At 36.7% G+C, this 18898-nt stretch overlaps 1 protein-coding gene across 8 annotated transcripts in view; it reads left to right on the forward strand.

The window, feature by feature from the left end:
• The window catches only part of PDE5A (phosphodiesterase 5A), a 64937-nt gene that overhangs the window by 19717 nt on the left and 26322 nt on the right, over window positions 1–18898 (forward strand). For 7 of the 8 annotated variants that reach the window (XM_062627583.1, XM_062627581.1, XM_062627582.1 and 4 more), the window contains exons 2-6: window positions 3128–3710; window positions 5223–5312; window positions 15575–15646; window positions 16263–16352; window positions 17596–17733. In XM_062627583.1, the coding sequence (XP_062483567.1) occupies window positions 3128–3710; window positions 5223–5312; window positions 15575–15646; window positions 16263–16352; window positions 17596–17733 (973 nt within the window). Of the gene's footprint in view, window positions 1–778; window positions 842–3127; window positions 3711–5222; window positions 5313–15574; window positions 15647–16262; window positions 16353–17595; window positions 17734–18898 lie in introns of all 8 variants that reach the window. The other variant, XM_062627587.1, reaches the window with a different exon arrangement.

Raw genomic sequence — 18898 nt, forward strand, 5'->3', positions numbered from 1 at the left:
CAATAATACAGGTTCACCCACGTGCATTTTCAGACATGCCTAGACAAAGTACACAGCTTCCTATACCTAGTCACTTGGAGCTTAATAATGCTTACCATCGATATCAGGCTATTACGTTTACTTTTAAATCTTGTATAATAATGGCAGTCCTTGGTGTTGAGAAAAAAATCAAGTCAGCACACACACTCTAGAACTGGGTCAAGTCACAAACTTTTTACAGCTAGTAATTATTCTCTATCTACTTTCTGGTGTCTGAGGCTTCAAACACACCCAGTTCCCATTTTCAGGTTCTTTTCTGCAGCCTTTATGCTAAATTTTGTGTAGAAAAGGCTAAGATCTCCAGGTAATTGCTTTTCTTGAGGAGAGGAGGGTAAAACAAAAAGAAACCACATACAACATAAACATAGCACATAGAAGGACAAAAAGTATCATCACTGATTTTAGAGGTTGTACTGTGTTTACTTATAAACTTCTGCATTTTAAGCTTTTCATTTTTCTTAATGATACTTTTGGTCATTTTCATCACAAATTTTGATTCTGCCTTCTCAGTTTAATAAATGAAAATCCCAAAGATTATCAAATCCTAGCTTCTTACTTTGACTGTCATTGAAACAGCTTTTGCAAATGTGTTATTGCCCTACGCAAACTGTGTATTTCAGTAATACATGGTCACAGACTCCACATTTAATATTTATCCTGTTTAAGTACTATAAAGTAATCTTGTTAAAGTCGAAGTTAAATAACATATAATTGTTCTTTATGCTTTTTTATGGTGCAGAACATTTGGATGAGGTAGCTCCACGAAAATACGTATTCCTACTGTAATAAGGAAGGATCATTGGTAGGTTTTATTAATATACTTAAAAATCAGAGCTTCCTTTAAAAATAAGTAGCTAAGCAATGAACCAAAACTCTTTCCAGAGTAACAGTGGAATTCATTGTGTTCTCTGGCAGCATGTTTCCAGTAACTGGACTTGCTTTAGATTGCTGGAAAATTTATAATAGATGCTGATTGAGGTATATTATTGCTACAGCTAGCACTGCTCCAGGAACTTCATGGAAAATGTGAAAACATGAGATGAAATCCTAGCTCTGCAGTGGGCAAAGCTCCCACCACATTAATTGTGTCCAACTTTTCATTCAGTGGTTTTGGACTCGTTAGATCCACAGATGTCCTATGTGAACACACTGACCAGTCAGCCTTGAAGATCACTGGGGCTATGAATGATACTGTGTACATAAGGTTTTGCGTGATCGGGACCACAGTGTGCAGAGAGAAGCCAAAATAAAGAATAGGCTGTCATCCATTTATTTGGAGTTGCACTTCTGTGAATAAGAGTAGAATTTGGTTTTGTAGTGCTACGCTTAGTAATACTTACCTCAGCCAGACTTCTTGAGGGGAAAAAATTACCAGGTAGCTAGCACTGAAGTGGAATGGGTGCAATAACATGACTTCTTGCCCAGGTGCTCCCTTTACCCTTACATGATTTCTCAAATCAATTCAGTTTCTTATAGCATGTTTGCTATAGTTTAGATCTCCAAATGATACATGCTTGCAAAATCTGAACAACTCTTTCAAACCTTCCTAATAGAAGACAAGCAAGTTTCCTGTCGTGGATTGCATGCTAATAAAATTATATTTATGGACTTCAGATTTTAATTGATTACTTTACTTTGAATTTAATGGTTAATTACTTATATTATTGCATTCTACAACATAGATGAAGCTGTTCTGTAAGGAAAAAAAAGCCTATGTACAGTGCTTTTCATACTGAACATATGTTGATGCATGTAACTGATCAGTAGCTGACTAACCTGACTAATTTCCATGGTTTCATCCAGCATCTCTCTTGAAATTCCTGTGGTGAGCTGAGCAAATAAAAAATATCCCAAATTTAAAACATGACCACCATAAAGTTTTCCAAATGATAAGACTTTTAATAGGATTTTTGCTGTTCATAGGCCCATACATTATGTAATTCAGAAAACAAACATTTCTTCTGAGAGTTGGTCGTATGCTCTGACAAATTCTTGACAATGAGTAAGTGAAATAAAAAGCCCTTTATTAAACAAACAAACAAAACCGAAGAAAACAAAAACAAACCATCACCACCAAAAAAAAAAAATCCAAAAAACAAACCCCCAAACAAACAAAAAACCCCAACAGATTTTTGACAAGAACATAATTATGGTGATAAGAAAAAAAGTATACTCATGTTATTGATGATATGTGCTTATGAATAATTCAAGATATGCTGTACTTAGTTATTATGATGAGCATATTATTAGGGTTGGCATTCTAGTGCTACGTTAATTTGAGAAATAAATACTAGAGTTTAGTTAAAAACTAAAGTTCAGTGGCAAACTCTTCAAAAGTGTAATTTTGTGGGTACTCAGTATTTTGAGTTGAGTGAGGCATGAGTTTTATCTGCAAGGAAAGGAAAGAGGAGAGATGCATGAAAACAACCTGCCTTTTCGTTACGTTGAGGGAGGTTGAATTAGAAATATTCATATTCCTGCCTGACAGTTTTCAAGCAAAACTTTGTGCTTTGAGTCAAACCAGCATTTTTCATTAACCCTGAGAGAGCAGAGGAAGGTAACACATAAAAATAGTGTATAGGTGACATAAAAATAGCGAGGGCTGCAGGTGATTTGACAGAGACAATTAAGGTTCAAAATTGACTTTTTAGAAGTTAGGAATGGTCTAGAAAACCAGAATTAAACCAGCAAGTTTTGTCTTCATCTAAATATGTATTCATTGTACACAGAAATCCAAATCTTAGCAATGGTAGGGACCAGAACTTTTCAAGTGCAAAATTGCAGTGTAAACTTCCGATGTATATCCTCACAGCCACAGTGTAAGGAGTCTTCCTCTGCCTGTTCACCTGTTTCCTTTAGGCAGAAATAACTTCCTTTTTATGGGGCATAAGCCATTACTGCTTAATCTAGGCTAAATGCTGCGTAAAGTATGAGAACATTGATACAGGGGAACATTAAAGGTGCACTCATGTCCACTGTATGAAAAGGTCTAAAATTACTATCTTTGCAGTGTCCTCCTCAAATATGTATTACTTCTTGAGTACTTTTAACTTGCATCATTCACTATGTTTTTATTTTCCTTTTACAGAGAAATGGTTAATGCATGGTTTGCTGAGAGAGTTCACACCATCCCAGTCTGCAAGGAAGGAATCAAGTCCCAGAGTGAATTCTGTGCTTGTCACCAGCCTGTCTGTGCTGAGACCACCAACCCTGGGGCCCCAGTGAGGAAAATCTCTGCTTCTGAATTTGACAGACCCTTAAGGCCAATTTTTGTCAAGGACTCAGTAGGAGCAGTGACTTTCCTCTCTGGCTCTGAAAAGAAGGAACAGATGCCTCTGCAATCTCCAAGAACTGAGACCAGTGCAGGGGATCAGTGCTCAAGACTGTTAGAACTTGTGAAAGATATTTCTAGTCACTTAGATGTCACAGCGCTGTGCCATAAAATTTTCCTACATATTCATGAGCTTATAGCAGCTGATCGCTATTCCCTCTTCTTGGTCTGTGAGGACAGCTCTAATGAGAAGTTTCTTGTAAGCCGACTGTTTGATGTGGCAGAAGGCTCTACCCTGGAAGAAGCTTCCAACAGCTGCATTCGCCTGGCATGGAACAAGGGCATTGTTGGGCATGTGGCAGCTATAGGCCAACCTCTGAACATCAAGAATGCCTATGAGGTAAACCAAGAAAATTTATCTTGAATAATTCTTGAAAAAAGAAAAAGCCATATTATCAGCTGTTGTGATATTGCCATTTTAGTACATGTATTTGGAGTTATAGTGACTTAAACCAGTCAAGATGGAAACCTGATACCATGCTTTTGGTTAGAATGTATGTATAATAGATAAATGCTTATACAGAAATATGTAGCTATGACTAGCTAACATCAAAGTAAATTATATAAGTTTGACATTAGCAGTCAGATATCAGCCCCATTTGAACCTGCTAAATGCACACCAGTATTTGCATTTTTATCTTTGGACACTTAAATGATTATATTTCTGCTTGTGTAAGGATGTAAGATGCTTCTGCACCAAAATTAATTAATTTGTGAGTGTAGTTGTCTGCAAAACTGGAGCACTGTGACTAAAAATACTTCAGAGAATTCTATCATACCTGAGATACAAAGAATAGGAGCTGAATGACCGAGAACCAGGTAAAGAGTTTGAACTGTATAATAGAGGTCTCCTATATGAAATGACACTCTGCAATTTGAGTTATTTAATATAAGGCCAGATGAAAAAAGGAGAATCCAGTACTGGGAGAGGATACCTCTTACATTTCAGCTTAACATCTCTTCATTCGAGGGTCTTTGGATTTGCTCATATTGTATTTTGAATTTAGGGACATTTTAATTAATTAAGTAATAAAGGCATAAAGAGCTGAAAATTAGTGCTTCATATCTCAGTTAATCTGAGCACCTTTACAGAACTAGGCAACATTACTGAGTGGATTTTTCAGAAGCAAAAAAGAGCAGTTTGATTTTATATGGGTTTATTTTCAATGGTTGGTTGCTGTCTCAGAAACTGTCTAAAAATTGCTAAGTGCATGCTTCCAGCAGGACATCACCTGTACTGATGATTTAAAAGTACATTCTTGAATTGGGTCCATCATGCTCAACTTGACCAGAGAAAGAACAGCAGCCTTTAGAAACAGTCTGGTTTATTTTATTAAGTATTAAAAAAAATTTCAAAAAAATCTGAATTTTATAACAATTTTCCACTGAAAAAAAATAAAAACAAGCACTCTCTGGTAAAAGCAAAAACATTAACCACCTTCATGAAACTTTGTTCCTTTATGGACTTGTGTATTTCTGTAATTTCTTTTTGATGATAAAAGCTATACCAGGGATGTTTAGTCCATGTATACATTTATTATAATGATGGTCTAGGCTTGAAAAAGGCTTCTCCTAGGGTATGAGTGTTTTGGGTTTTTTTTCAGTTCTTTCTGGCTGTTATATTTATCCACAGGAAATCATGTTCCACATACATGCTTTTTTGTTGTTGTTTTAACACCCTGATAGTAGCAATTTTATATAATTATTAGCTAGTAAGGGAACATTTGTTATCCTGGGTAACATTTAAGTCAAATATTGTACTTTTCTTAACCTTTAAACCAGGAAAGAAAAGGAACTGGTCTATAGGCAAGTAGTCAAATAATACTGTTTTTTTTTCTTTTTCTTGTACCAGGATCCAAGATTCAATGCAGAAGTTGATCAGATCACAGGGTATAAGACTCAGAGTATTCTCTGTATGCCAATAAAGAATCACAGGGAAGAGGTAAGCTGCAGTATTGAGATTACTTCATATAGTACTGTTTTCAGATATACTAATGCTTTAAACTTCTGTTAGCTGGCAGTCATTATCTTACAGTATAAAACCATCTCTTTTTTTTTTTTTTTAATACTGTTTATGTTTGCTTGGAATTTAACAATATCATATCTAGTTTCAGTAATGTAAGCTAAAAGGAATTGTCAAGAAGAGTTTAATCCCAGATGCAGAAGTAGAATATATGTATTTAACTCTAGAAGTGCTGTTCCTGGTTCCTCTACCAAGTATCTGTCAGCATTAAAGCTCTCTGCATACTTATTGGTCTATCTCAGTGCATTCTCAGATGGCAATTAAGAGTTACTGTACTTCAGCTTGGCTTGTATCTACGTTATTTCTTTAGAGAACACAAACTGGGTTTTACCATTGTCTTAAGAGGCTGGGTTTTACATTCTATAAATTTATTACTTAAGAGCTAAGAAACATGTTAAGTGCTTAGCATCAGGCATTGGAAAACATACGGTATCAATGTGATTCAGAAAATTAATCCACAAGTAATGTAACTTGTATCACTCCTAATTTAAAACAATGTGAATCTGATCATTGAATGCTTGTAGGTATTTCCCATCCATGCTACTTCTTACGGAAGTTCTCTCTTTCTGTCTGATATACTGTAGGGAGAATTCTTATTATCATAGAATCATAGAATAGTTAGGGTTGGAAAGGACCTTAAGATCATCTAATTCCAACCCCCCTGCCATGGGCAGGGACACCTTGCACTAAACCATGTCACCCAAGATTCCATCCAACCTGGCCTTGAACACCACCAGGGATGGAACATTCACAGCTTCTTTGGGCAACCCATTCTAGTGCCTCACCACCCTTACAGAAAGAACTTTTTCCTTATATCTAACCTGAACTTTTCCTGTTTAAGTTTGATCCCATCAGCCCTTGTCCTGTTGCTCTTGTCCCCGATGAAAAGTCCCTCTCTGTCATCCTTTTAGGTCCCCTTCAGATACTGGAAGGCTGCTATGAGGTCTCCATGCAGCCTTCTCTTTTCCAGGCTGAACAGCCCCGACTTTCTCAGCCTGTCTTCATACGGGAGGTGCTTGAGCTTCGTCATCATCATCATGGCCCTCCTCTGGACTTGTTCCAACAGTTCAATGCCTTTTTTATGTTGAGGACACCAGAACTGCACACAATACTCCAAGTGAGGTCTCACGAGAGCAGAGTAGAGGAGCAGGATCACCTCCTTCTACCTGCTGGTCACACTCCTTTTGATGCAGCCCAGGATACGGCTGGCTTTCTGGGCTGCCAGCACACACTGCCAGCTCACGTTAAGTTTCTCAAGTCCTTCTCCACAGGGCTGCTCTGACTCTCTTCTTTACCCAACCTGTAGCTGTGCCTGGGGTTGCCCCGACCCAGGTTGTAGGACCTTCCACTTTGCTTGGTTGAACTTCATGAGGTCCTTATTAAAGACTAATGTTGCCTTCTTGCACTGAGTATTTGATGAGTGAAATCAGTATAGTCAGTGAAAGCCAATGAATGGAAGAAAAAGGGAGGTCCACTGTTTCACTTAGGGATCCTAAACGTAGTAGCCTTTGGCCACGTCATTAGTTCTTAGAATGCTCACAAAGTGTAAGGTGCTCTGTAGGGTGTGTCAGAGCTTTAAGATGGACAGTTTCTTTACTGTAATTACTTTATTTTTTTCAGAGTACTTATAGTTTGTGTCCAGAAAGCTCAAACTCCAAAAAGAAATGCTGCCAAAATTGGTTTGAAGACATCATATTTTCTTTTTCTTGCTCTTCCATCTTTCACTCTTCTCATGGAATGTCACCTTGACTCTGACTGCACGGAACATTTTTTCATTAAATAAATTGATTAAACTGTTGATTTAACTTGTCTGTTCAATTAAGATTCTAGCTGACCCAGATGATGAGCCAGAACTTTCTTTTTTCACCTACTGCTAATTTTGGTTTAAAATATTTTTTTCAGTTCTTCCAAGGACAGCACTTGATCCTCTCCTGCTTAAAGAACTTCACCTTTCTGTCAGCAGCCATTGCTGGCCCTGGGCCAGCTGATGAGCAAAGCAGATGTTGTGTGTAGAGCTGTTGGGGACCAGTGATCCATGTCAAGCTTACACAAGGCTTTAAATTTCACTTATTCCATCACATTTACTTTCTGTTAAAAAAAAAAATGCTATTCTGTATATAATTTGGATGAGGAATGAATAACAAGATCCTGCTAGCCAGGCAGTGTGAAAGTAGTTACTTCTCACTGGGTCATGCTGGTAGGGGGGGAAAAGAGTAAGAGCTGTACTATATTGGTCCAATACACCATGACTTACAGGCTGAACAAACCTGCAATTGGCCATATCTTTAGCTAGCTTTCTACTCCTAAGTGCTTCAGCAAGTGGAAATGAAGCAGGAGTTGGTTTACTTTGAAATGTTCAGCCAACCTTCAGTTTGAGGAGTGTGTTACACTCCACTCATAGGCAGTAATTTGAAGGGGCTAAATTATAGTATTTCTTATAGGAAAGGATGGCACTTTTAAATTTTTTTTCTGATTTTAAAGTCTCTACCAGAAGTCTTTTCTCCTTCTCACACCATAACAAATGACTGATATGTTTCTGGAGAGATGTGGGAGTCAGTCACTCAGTCCTTAATTTCCCATGTGCATTCTGCTGCTTTTTCTGTTTAAACCTCCTCTCTCCTCCCACCCTCCCCACCTCTCCCAAGAAAATGCAAAACCAAACTGTCTCCTCCCTGTTAAAAAATAAGATAAAATAAAATAAAAAAGATTTAAAAATCTTCAAAGCCCCTCTAGTAATGCTGAATCTAGTAAGTGCTGCCTTAACCCAAGAAGTCAGCAACAACAGTCAAAAGATGATTTGGGAAGACATCAAAAAATAAACACTGAGAAAGAGAAGCAACTGGGGTTTTGTGTGTGTGTGTTTGTTTAGTATTAATACTATTTCTTTTTTAAACAAAAGAGTAATTGAAAGGAAGAAAATCTCAAGCTGATTATTAAATCCTCTGGGCCTGCTAAAGTATGGAGATTTTTCCAGTAGATGTTTTTCACATTTGCTTATATTTCCGTGAGGCATGTGGGAAACCAAAGTCTTACTTAAAAATAACAGCTAGTAAGAAATGATAGAAAAGACAGATGAAAAGAAGAAAACAGTTTGATTCACAGAAAAGCTCATAGAAAGGACCCAGGAACTAGTATCAGTGAGAAAAAAAACAGTGCAATAAAAGGACTTAACTCCACACAGATGTGCATGAAGAATGGAATTACGTTCACTTAATAGTAAAAGAGCTTTTCTTAATCCCCTAATCAACCTATTCTTGCTGACAGAAATGCCACAGACACATTGCATTTCAGATGCAGAAAATTCTGCTGGTTATGTTATTTAAGATCAGATCATAGAGGCTTGCATATGTCAGCTTTATGAAGAGTTCTCATTTTCCCATGAAAAATTACAAATGCAAAGTGACTGAGCTTTGCATCTCACTTCAGGGGCTTTGTACAGTCTCCTGATATCTGTAAACCCCTCCTACACAATCTCTAATAACTAAACAGAAATTCTTTCAATCCCATCATATGGATTGAAAGGATTATCAGGTGATGTTTTCTGGCATGCAAGGCTGCATCATTTGCTGATTATCGCCGTTGAAGAAAACAAGGAGGAAGAAAGGCCTTGGGTAACTTGAATTGTATTCTACGTAACAATTAAAACATAATGGTTCTAAGTCAAATAATTTAATCATCTGTTCCTGTATTCACATTTGTCATAAGGTGAATTGAAGCCATGGCAAAGACTGCATTTTGATCCTTGAAGGTTTTCTCTTCTGGTGATTCTTCTGTAAGAGCAGGTATATATTTACCTAGACATCAGTATGTAAGACTTGCTACTTGGATTATCAACATGTATCAGAGAACACATCAAACCCTTCAAAACAGACTGAATTTGTACCCTCAGTAGTACAAAAGCCACCAATTAAAAGTTACTATTAGCTAGCCTGTACCACAGAGTTATCATGGTTATTTCTTTTGCAAGAGGAAGCTGGTATTGCTGGCCACAGGCTTTAGGTGCAGCTGTTAATGCTAACCATTTCAGTGCTTATATAGAAAATGGGGTCTTACCACTACTGGCAGAAGACTTAAGTTTGTGGCAGGTCTGCACTGTGTATCTCAAAAAGTAACTTTTCTTTCCTGGTGTAACCGTAAACCTTTAATTTTTTAGAAGCTATAAATGCTACTCCTTTGCATTCTAGAGCTCCTTTAATAAAGTCAGTAAATGCAGTGGCACTTTCTTCTGATTTTGTTTGGTCTTAAATTTATTTCTTTCATTTTTTCAGCTGTGCAAAATAATTTCCATAAAATTAATTTCAGTTTAATTTCTACTCAAATCTGTAGGATTTTCTCATATGGGAACTTTTAGCTGAATTAATCGAGAGCTAATCTTCCAGGCTCTGAGTGTGTACGACTGAACTTCCTACTAATTGGCAGGGAAATGTTTTATTTTGGCAATGCTCACTCCAATAGTTTAGTTTCTTGTTTACTTTGTCTTATCTCCTGTGGTAGGAAGCTCTTTCCAACAAATTAGGGGTGCTACTCTATTTACAACAGCCTTTAAAAAGGCTGTTGTATTGAATTTTATTGTATAAAATGTGACCAGGCATGTTACTCTTAGCCAGCTAAATTATTCTGTCCCACAGCTAATCCTTCAGGTACAATACATCCCAGTCACTGCAGTATAGCATAGATCTAGCCAATTGTCCTGGGCTCAGCTGTAACTTCAAGCAGCTGACTCAAGTTCCAGAAGCATGGAGATCAGTAATTTGCTTCTTGGGTGGATTTTCAGTTTATGTTGAGACATGTTATAATAGCTAGACTGCTGGAAATCGTGCTGGCTACTGCTGGCAGGAATGATAAAAGAGGATGTGAAAGTTTTGATGATTAAAAACGAAAGCCTGTAAATATAGTTCTGTCCCTGCAGGATAATTTTACAAGCTTGAATCAAACCCCTGCAAGACCAGGAGAGCAAAGTAAAGTTAAAACCACTTGGTCTGTCTTCTCAAGTGCGTTCCCATCTTTAAAATGAGATACAAGTTGAATTTCCCTCTTCCCGTTACCATTTCTTGGCTTACTGTAATTTTTCTTCATGTGCCAGCCAAGTAGATAAAAAACCAACCATATATTCTTAGGAAGCAAAATTATGCTACTTTTTTCTGTCAAGTCAGCTGAAGTAAAAAACAACTATAAAGAACAGTAGCTTCCTGTAAAGCTGAACAGCTTTCACAGAGTTAGGCCTGTAATTATCACGTGCAAAAAATTGCAGCATGAAGCAATCCAGATAAAATTCAGAGCACAGTCATTAGCACTGAAGTCATCAGTCATTGCCTGCTGGGTAGTACTCTAGGTAGCCTGCTACTTTTGGAGGGAGGAGTCAGCTATTGCAAGAAAATAGTAAAAATAAAGCTCTGATAATTAGAAAAGAATATCTCTTTGTAATGTGGATCAGGCTGTATTAAATGGGATAACTGGTACAGACTGAGAAGAAAGATTACAGAACAAATAGCAATACTGGAAGATGACCTCTGTTGCCAGCAAGAATCCAATTAGGAATGCAGTTAGAAATTTTACTACATCAGATGTGGTAAAAAGGTGTGGAACTGACTCAGTAATTGTTGGAGGGTTTTTTTCTCCCTTCTTGGGACTAAGTAATAGTAAGATACTAAGTGATAGAGAACAATTCCATCATCAAAATTTTGTTTTCATGGTGTATGTCTCTCTTTCATGATCTGAATGGAAAATACCAAAGTACTTGGTTTCTGACCCAAGGGGAATTTTTCCAAATGACTTCAAAAAAAGCTGGACCGCTAAAGTACTTTACATACAGTGTGTTCCTTTCTGCTCCTTCTTTTGTGCTTTCAATACAGCAAACCTGGATGAAGGCTCTTGTTAGCAACTGCTTGACTACTATAGATACACCTTGTTCTGTAATCTGTTCAAGTAAAGCTTGTGAAAAAGAGCACATAGCACTAAACAGCTCACTAGTTACTTTACGGATTAAGTTATAAACTCACAGGTATCAAAGTATAAGCAGATAAAATTATTTCAGTCTTTCTTCTCCCTTAGTCTTGTTTTATTTCAGTCCAGTCTTCTACCCTTAGCTTTTCTAGTGGTCATTCCCTTTCCCTAGCTGTTTTTGTCCTCTTCCTTTCCTACTGGTTTTGACATGGGTGACCAAGAAATATGCAGGATAATTCTGTAGGCATAGTAAGAGAATGACAAGAAATCATACATACATATCTCTGCTTTATTGCTACGGGACTCAACTTTCATAAAAGTTCAGTCGGTGACTGCCTGTTAGAGAACTGAAGACAAAATATTGTGCGTAAGTTACTTAAAACCACCTTTGTTAGACTGTAACAGGGCTTTCATGAGAAAGTGTTTGAGTGGACTGTCATGTTTTTTTTGCAGTATTCTCCCAGCTTTATCTCAGATATCAATATCTCTTGTTTATTGCCACAAAGATTTCACACTTTCTATGTACCTGTTAGCTGAATAAATTCTCTGTATGGCTGAACGCAGAGCAGTAGTTCACCTTTGATTCAAATTTTCTGCTGGTGTGAACGTAATTCCCATATAGAGATTCAGAGATCAGGCCTACTGCTTAGATTTGTTTACAGTAAGTTTTAAAAATGAGGATTTGAGTTTCATACTATGTTTAGTATCCTCTAAAATGGAGGCGTATGTCCTCCATGGCCTAAAATACTACCACATGATTTGCTTTTTTCCTAACTACATAATTACTCTAGTAACAGGAACAGATCCTCTTGAGTTTCCTACATCTCCTCCTAAATACCTGGTAGTAGGCACGACTTCAATGGCTAAATAATATCCGTCTGAACTTTTACTCATTACTGTCTCTATGCCACATTCTGCAGAATTTAGTAGAGTTTACTGGAATTTGTACTGCTATATATGAGGCCAGAATTTAGACCAGTTTAATTTTTAAAACTGTTCTGCATGAAAAAAATGGCACACACTACAAAGTTGCCAGCTTAAAATGCAGCTGAAACAACAAAAAGGTTTGCATCTGCACAGAATGTTTATCATCATCAGGACAAATGTGAATTTTTAGTAGGTTTATTCTCATTCCTCCCTCTTCAGTTAAAAGTTTTTATTAAAAGATGTTGACAAAGATCTAAAAATAACCAAATGCTCTTGGAACACATGCCTTTGTTAATGTATCAGAAACCTGTAGTGCTAACAAAGGGAGCCTAATTAGTCTTTCTGCTGTATTAATATTGTCCTTTAACTTTTTTTATAGTTTTGTTTAAGCACCACAGACTTGCCTTTCACAGAGAGGATATGTTTATAAAATATGAAAGTACCTTTTGGATGCCTTAAGGAGCCTCTGACCTCATGAAAGTTGTCTTAGCTGGAACAAAACTGAAAAAGATAAAATGCAAATATAATAAAATACCCACAGAAGATAGTAGTATGAGAAAAGACCTAACTATTGAACTCTGCACACGTAGGTTAACAGAAACACGTATTGACTGGTTAAAGATTTCTTAGTCTGCTACAGAAGTACACAAGACTAGTTGTACATTGTTACTACAATAAGAAGGTTTGCAGGTTAAGAAATATTCCTCACAGAAGTAAATGAGAGGTTGACTGTGGGGAAAGCTGGGTTGTATGAAATGGAGCTGACAGTTAAGCTTTATTTCAGACAGATGTTTTTTAGCCCACATTTGGCAGTGATTCACGATGCAGAACGATGACCTTATTTGTAACATCAGTATTTTGGGAAGGCTAGGCTGAGAGATAGTAAATTGTCTTCTTTTCCATCACAAAAATAAAACAGATTGCGTTCCTTCAGTTTAACAATAATGAATTTAATGATGAATAGTTAAATACAGCTTTTTAAATTTGCACACCACACAGTTTTCTTCTGATACCATTTATCCCCCAAAAGCAAGATGAAAAAAGAACTATCATTCACACCTTGTGCAGTTCTTACATTTGCTGGATCTCAAACAAAGGAAGTTCTTTGCAGCTTTGCCAATAATTTGTTTTAAATGTGCCAAAAAATCTGAAAAGAATCAGAAGTTTTGCATATGCTTCATGGCTTCTTACCATGTAATCTTTCATGTTATTGTACAAGTCTAGGTGGGCTTCATCTGTGCTAGCACATTCTAGCCTCTGAGTTTACTACAGAGCAGATTTACTGAGGTCAGCAGAAGATAAGATCCAGCCATTTAAATAAATAAAGGGTCTAACTGTGAAGAAGTGCAGGGTTTTAGTGAGTGATTTCCACAAAACCACAAAATTATGTGGTTAATTCATGGTTCAGAAGAGAAGAGCGTGGAAGTACAAGGATAAGCACAGAATCTAGAAGTTTAAGCTAGTTTACAGGACAGAGTGGTTACTGCCAGTATACAACTTGAATAAAACTGCAGTGGGGAATCTACGTAATTACTATCCCAGTGAATTACTTTTTTAGAGAAATGCTCACTTTCCCTTCATACTGACATGTATGAAGTTCTCTTTAAATTCCTTTGCTTTCCTTGGGCTCTGAAAAACAGATCCAAGTTACCACAGATGACATCTATGTTAGGTATGTAAGTCCAAAGCAACCACCCAGTTTCATTTTCCCCCAAATGTTAAGAGCTAGAGCTTGCATTAGAAACTGGAAATCAGTATTAAGCAAAAATCTGAATTCCACTTTCATTGTTATAAGGAGTCCTGGGGTTTGCAGGACAGACTGGTTTCCTGGAAGGCTCTCACCAGTGTGCAGAACTGAACTCCATGAAGACCGGCAGTAACAAAACATTATGCTTAAACAGCTTTGTTGTTCTCTTACATTCATTTTACTTTTTCAAAAATCTAAATCAACATCCTGGATCCAGAAATCATTTTTATTGCTTAACTATCCTGCAGTTACAAAAGCACCAGTAGCTTGGACTTTAATTGACTGTCCCTAAAGGGAAAAAAAATATTTTAATCTCCCAATCCATTGAATTATGTCCAGAAATTTGAAATCAAATTTTATCACAGATTGTTTCTATACTAAAAATAATCACCTGAAATATAATTTAGACAGAACTATGTAAGAATAAGACTAGATATATAATCTGTCTTGGTTTATTGCCACACAGCTTCCATTCCACTTAAATCCGAAAGGAGACAAGCCAACAAAGAAAGTAAATGGAACTGGTCTGTTGATGTCCTTAGTATGTAAATCATAGTAGTTGTTTCCTAGTTCAGGTAAATCCTCTTTGTTACTCTCTGTGCACTGATTTACTTACATGGGCAGCTTTAATTTATGAAGCTTCTTGGCTGGTGATCTTAGTACATTTGAAAGCTCAGATTTAACCCATGTGCCAAAAGCAGAAAGAACTGCTTAACAGCCTTTAAAGTTGATCAGGACATGTGGATTTTCTTCTTAGGTCTACCAATAGATATGCTGCAGGACCTGTGAATGTCTTTTTACCCTTTGCTTAGCTTCTTTACCTGTAAACCAGGATTCTTCCCTACTTTATGAGCTGCTCTATAGGGAAAATAATTAAAAATAGCATAGTATGAGCATGTCTTGGCAAGGACAGTCTTAACAGCTGAAGCATAACAAAGTATCTCTTCTCAGTGTTGGTTTAATGTCATCTTAGTAAAAACCTTCCTTTAATAACATACTGAGTTCGAGTAACAAACTTGAGTCTGGCAGGAATACAACCTTCATATGCTGTTTTTCAGCAGATGAAAATTCAGACAGATTTAGAGAGATACAAAATGCAAAAAGGTCACTGTAGCCAAATTTCAGATCTGGTAAGGAGGCTATTTTTTGGGAATTCTGTCAGAGCTAGCACCCACAGGTAGATGGGACTTTAGAGAGAGCTATGGCATAATCTGGCTTCTGACTGCAGAAGCATAAACTGTTATAGACTTTCTTGGTGAGGAATTGCTACAATTTATAGAATCAATTTTGGATCAGATTGACCCCTCTTCATAGAGCGTTCAGGACTCATGCCACATTTTTTTGTTTGGTTGTTTGGTTTTTTTGCTTTTTTTTTTTTTATACATATATCAGGTTCATGCTCAGCTATACATTAGGAAAAAAACAGGCTTAAATATCTTACCTAAATGTCAACCAAATGAATACCTTTAATGATAATTTATTATCTTCCATAAATATGTATAGAAATAGAATTGAATGACAGACTCCTAAAAATTACCTAATCACTCAATTTGGAATTCACAAGGTTGTTGGCGTGGCTCAAGCAATCAATAAGAAATCTGGAATTGGTGGCACTTTCACGGAACAAGATGAAAAGGTATAAAAGCTGGACATTTGTCTTTTCTATTTTCCCAGGGGATGGATGTGTTATTACTTTTCGCCCCAATCAGAAATTTTAAAGTTATTAAAAATTAAACATGTCTGAAAAAATAAAAATTCCTGGTAATACTGCAGATTTATTTCTTTATGAGGCCATGAGAAATGTGGATGTGAAATAGTTTAATTTCTGGATCAGCACAGTATCTCTCATACATCTCTGAAACACAGGCTTACTCTACTAAGATGTACTAGAAAGCAGTTCCATAAATTTCAATAGACATATTTTTTTTTATTAATTGATTCCAACTCTCCTGGCACACCCAACAAACTTATTTTGAATATTAAAAATATTCAGAATATTTTTTATTGCTTGATTCCTCTGATATGATTCTTATATCAGTCCTACTTTTACCAGGATTAACTGTGAAGATCATTTGTTTAAAAAAGGGAGACAAGATTTTTGAGGGAATAACTGAAAAAAACCCAAACCTGAATGTGTGTTTGCCAAAAATAACTAAAAGTGAAACCATAAAACTGCAGTAGCTTATCTTTGAATAGAGTTAAGATGCTGTGAAACATTATCTTTATAAGGTCTGATGTTCATTTGTCTTCAGGATTTTGCCGCGTATTTGGCATTTTGTGGAATTGTTCTTCACAACGCTCAATTGTATGAGACATCTTTGCTTGAGAACAGGCGTAATCAGGTATTGTCAACAGGTTTGTCATAAAAGTACAGAAGTTACAGTGGCTGGCTAGTAATCACTGCCTGCTACTCATAGTTCTCATATGGTAGCTATCATTGGCTATTGTCAATTATTCTAATTGAACGCTGTGTATCTTTGATAAAGCTCTAACTAACTTGCACTGAGCAGTAGCTGGGCACTTTCCACCTTGGGCTGCGAAAAGTGGACTGTGTTGGGGAAGAAGGTAAAGCTACATGTCAGAAAATTCATTTCATGTCAATATGCTCGATAATTGCCTGAAGTTATCCCATGTCTCACTGTATTATACAACCAGAGATGTACATACTCTGTATGTACTACAGAGATTTCAGAAGAATTATCCCTACAGCACAGTAGAGGTTATACAGATTGCTCTTTTAGTCTAGTACAACAATAGTCACTAACCATGTTTTCGGTAACGACCAGATGGAAAACCGAATTTCCTTCTGATTAATGTAACTGTATTTTGCAGCCACCTTTATAACTGATGGGTTATTAATGCCATGGACTTTATGGGAGGATATTTCTGCTATATACAGTATGAAAAGATTTTGGAGAAACAACTAGGCAGCAGTTGCTTTAAAAATTTTCTGGTAGGTCTGAGTTTCCAAGTGACCATCGGTGTTTATAAATTGGTACAAATTTGGATAATCTTTTCAAATTGACTCCATGCTTCTTTTGAGGAAAAAAGGAATATAATATGTACACACCTAAGCAGCTGACTCCTTCAGTGGCAGCTCTGAAATACAGCAGACTCTATCTAAATGATGTTTTCACCAAATTCATTCATTCAAGTTCATTACGATCTGTTAGAATTACAGCAGATAATAATTACGTTCAAAACGCCTAAGAAATGTAAATACTGCTGTTTCTAGAATGCACACATGAGCCATAGGAAACTATTAGGTTTCCTAAGGACAAATAACTTTTGTCTGGATTTCTCAGGTTTCATTTGATGAACTGTTAATGCTTAAATCTATTCTATATCTCTTTGACTGAAGACATCAGACATCTACCTATGCTATTTATTTCTTTCATCAAGCATCAAACTGGCTATTATTTACTGTTACCTTGCAGTCTGTGTGAGAGCCAAAACTTAATTTTGGTCACAGTCATACATGTTGACTCCAATGATTCAGGCAAGAGGAAAAGAATCAAAGACAGGAGAAATAATTATTGCTTAAATCACAATTAGTCAAAATCTCACAAAAGACTTTTTCCCCAGGTGCTTCTTGATCTTGCCAGTCTGATTTTTGAAGAGCAGCAATCTTTGGAAGTGATTCTGAAGAAGATAGCTGCCACTATAATATCCTTCATGCAAGTGCAGAGGTGTACCATCTTCATAGTGGATGAAGATAGTACTGTGAGTATGTTTTTTTTCTGAAGACAGAAGTGCTTATAGCAGCATAGGCTTCCCTCCATTCTGACTCAATAGAATTTCAAACCCATAGTATGTTCTGTTGCCTTTTTGTCTATCTTTTCTTTTACAGTATCTGCTCAGCTTAGCTGTTGACTTGGGAGGCTTTGGTCTTTGTGTAGGCTAGACTGCCATTTTAAGCAGCCATTTTGACAAACAAAAAAGCAGCAACCTTTTTACAAACTCTGTCTTTGAGCTCTCTCAAACTCTTTAATATCTCATTTTCTTGGCTACAAGTGTATGATGGAAACAAGGAAAATGCTGGGGAGAAAAACAATGTAGCCTTTGCTTCCTGTGCAGAATCAGTTTTGATAGTACTTGTTATTTCTTGAGTATGTCTAAGGAGGGAGTATCCAAACAAGGTGTCTAAAGAGAATCATGACCTATCCCAAGACTGTGTCTCACTGAAGCAAAGCAAAACTGCTTTGCAATTCTCCCACCTCTATTTCCTTCCTATTGAAAATAGGCAGCAGAAAAAGGAGCAGAATACAATGCTTGTATTGTACGGGCTTTGCTAGTTTTACCTTTACTACTTGTTACAGATACAGGTGTACTAAGATCCAGAAGTAAGGAAGCATTTTCAGGTTCTGTAATACAGAAGTAACACACAATACTTGCGATCATCTGCCACAATTCCATCTCTCACTGTAGAAAAGTCACTTGTGCACGCAAGGTTACAGAAGAGGAATTCAGATAATTTTTGTATTAACCTATTCACACTGTCCCTGCAAGTTAGGTAAACTCCAGCACCTAGTTTGCAGTCTGTAGTTTGAATCTTTTGTACAGAGAGAAGCTAATTTTTCTCTACATTTACACCTCTCAACTGTTAAAAAAGCTGGATGAAGAGGTCAGTCAATATGTTTAAAATGTTACGATGTCCTCGCCTGTCAAAGCAAAGCTGGTCTAGAATGTTGAAATAAAGAAGTTCTGTGTTGTCAGATTTGGCACAGCCTATAAATACAGTCTTTTCTTCTCAGAGTGATCAGTAGAGATTCAAGACACTTCAATAATATTTAAAGTTGTATCAGGAGGTATTTTTGTGGTAGGATCCCGTCTGCTTGCTGCTGGATGAAGTTAAGTAATTTTACTCTTGTCTTTTGTTACAGATGAG

The sequence above is a fragment of the Pezoporus occidentalis genome, unplaced genomic scaffold, assembly GCF_034315485.1.
Source record: "Pezoporus occidentalis ecotype Australia unplaced genomic scaffold, CSIRO_AGI_Poc_V1 ctg302, whole genome shotgun sequence".
Lineage (NCBI taxonomy): Eukaryota > Metazoa > Chordata > Aves > Psittaciformes > Psittacidae > Pezoporus > Pezoporus occidentalis.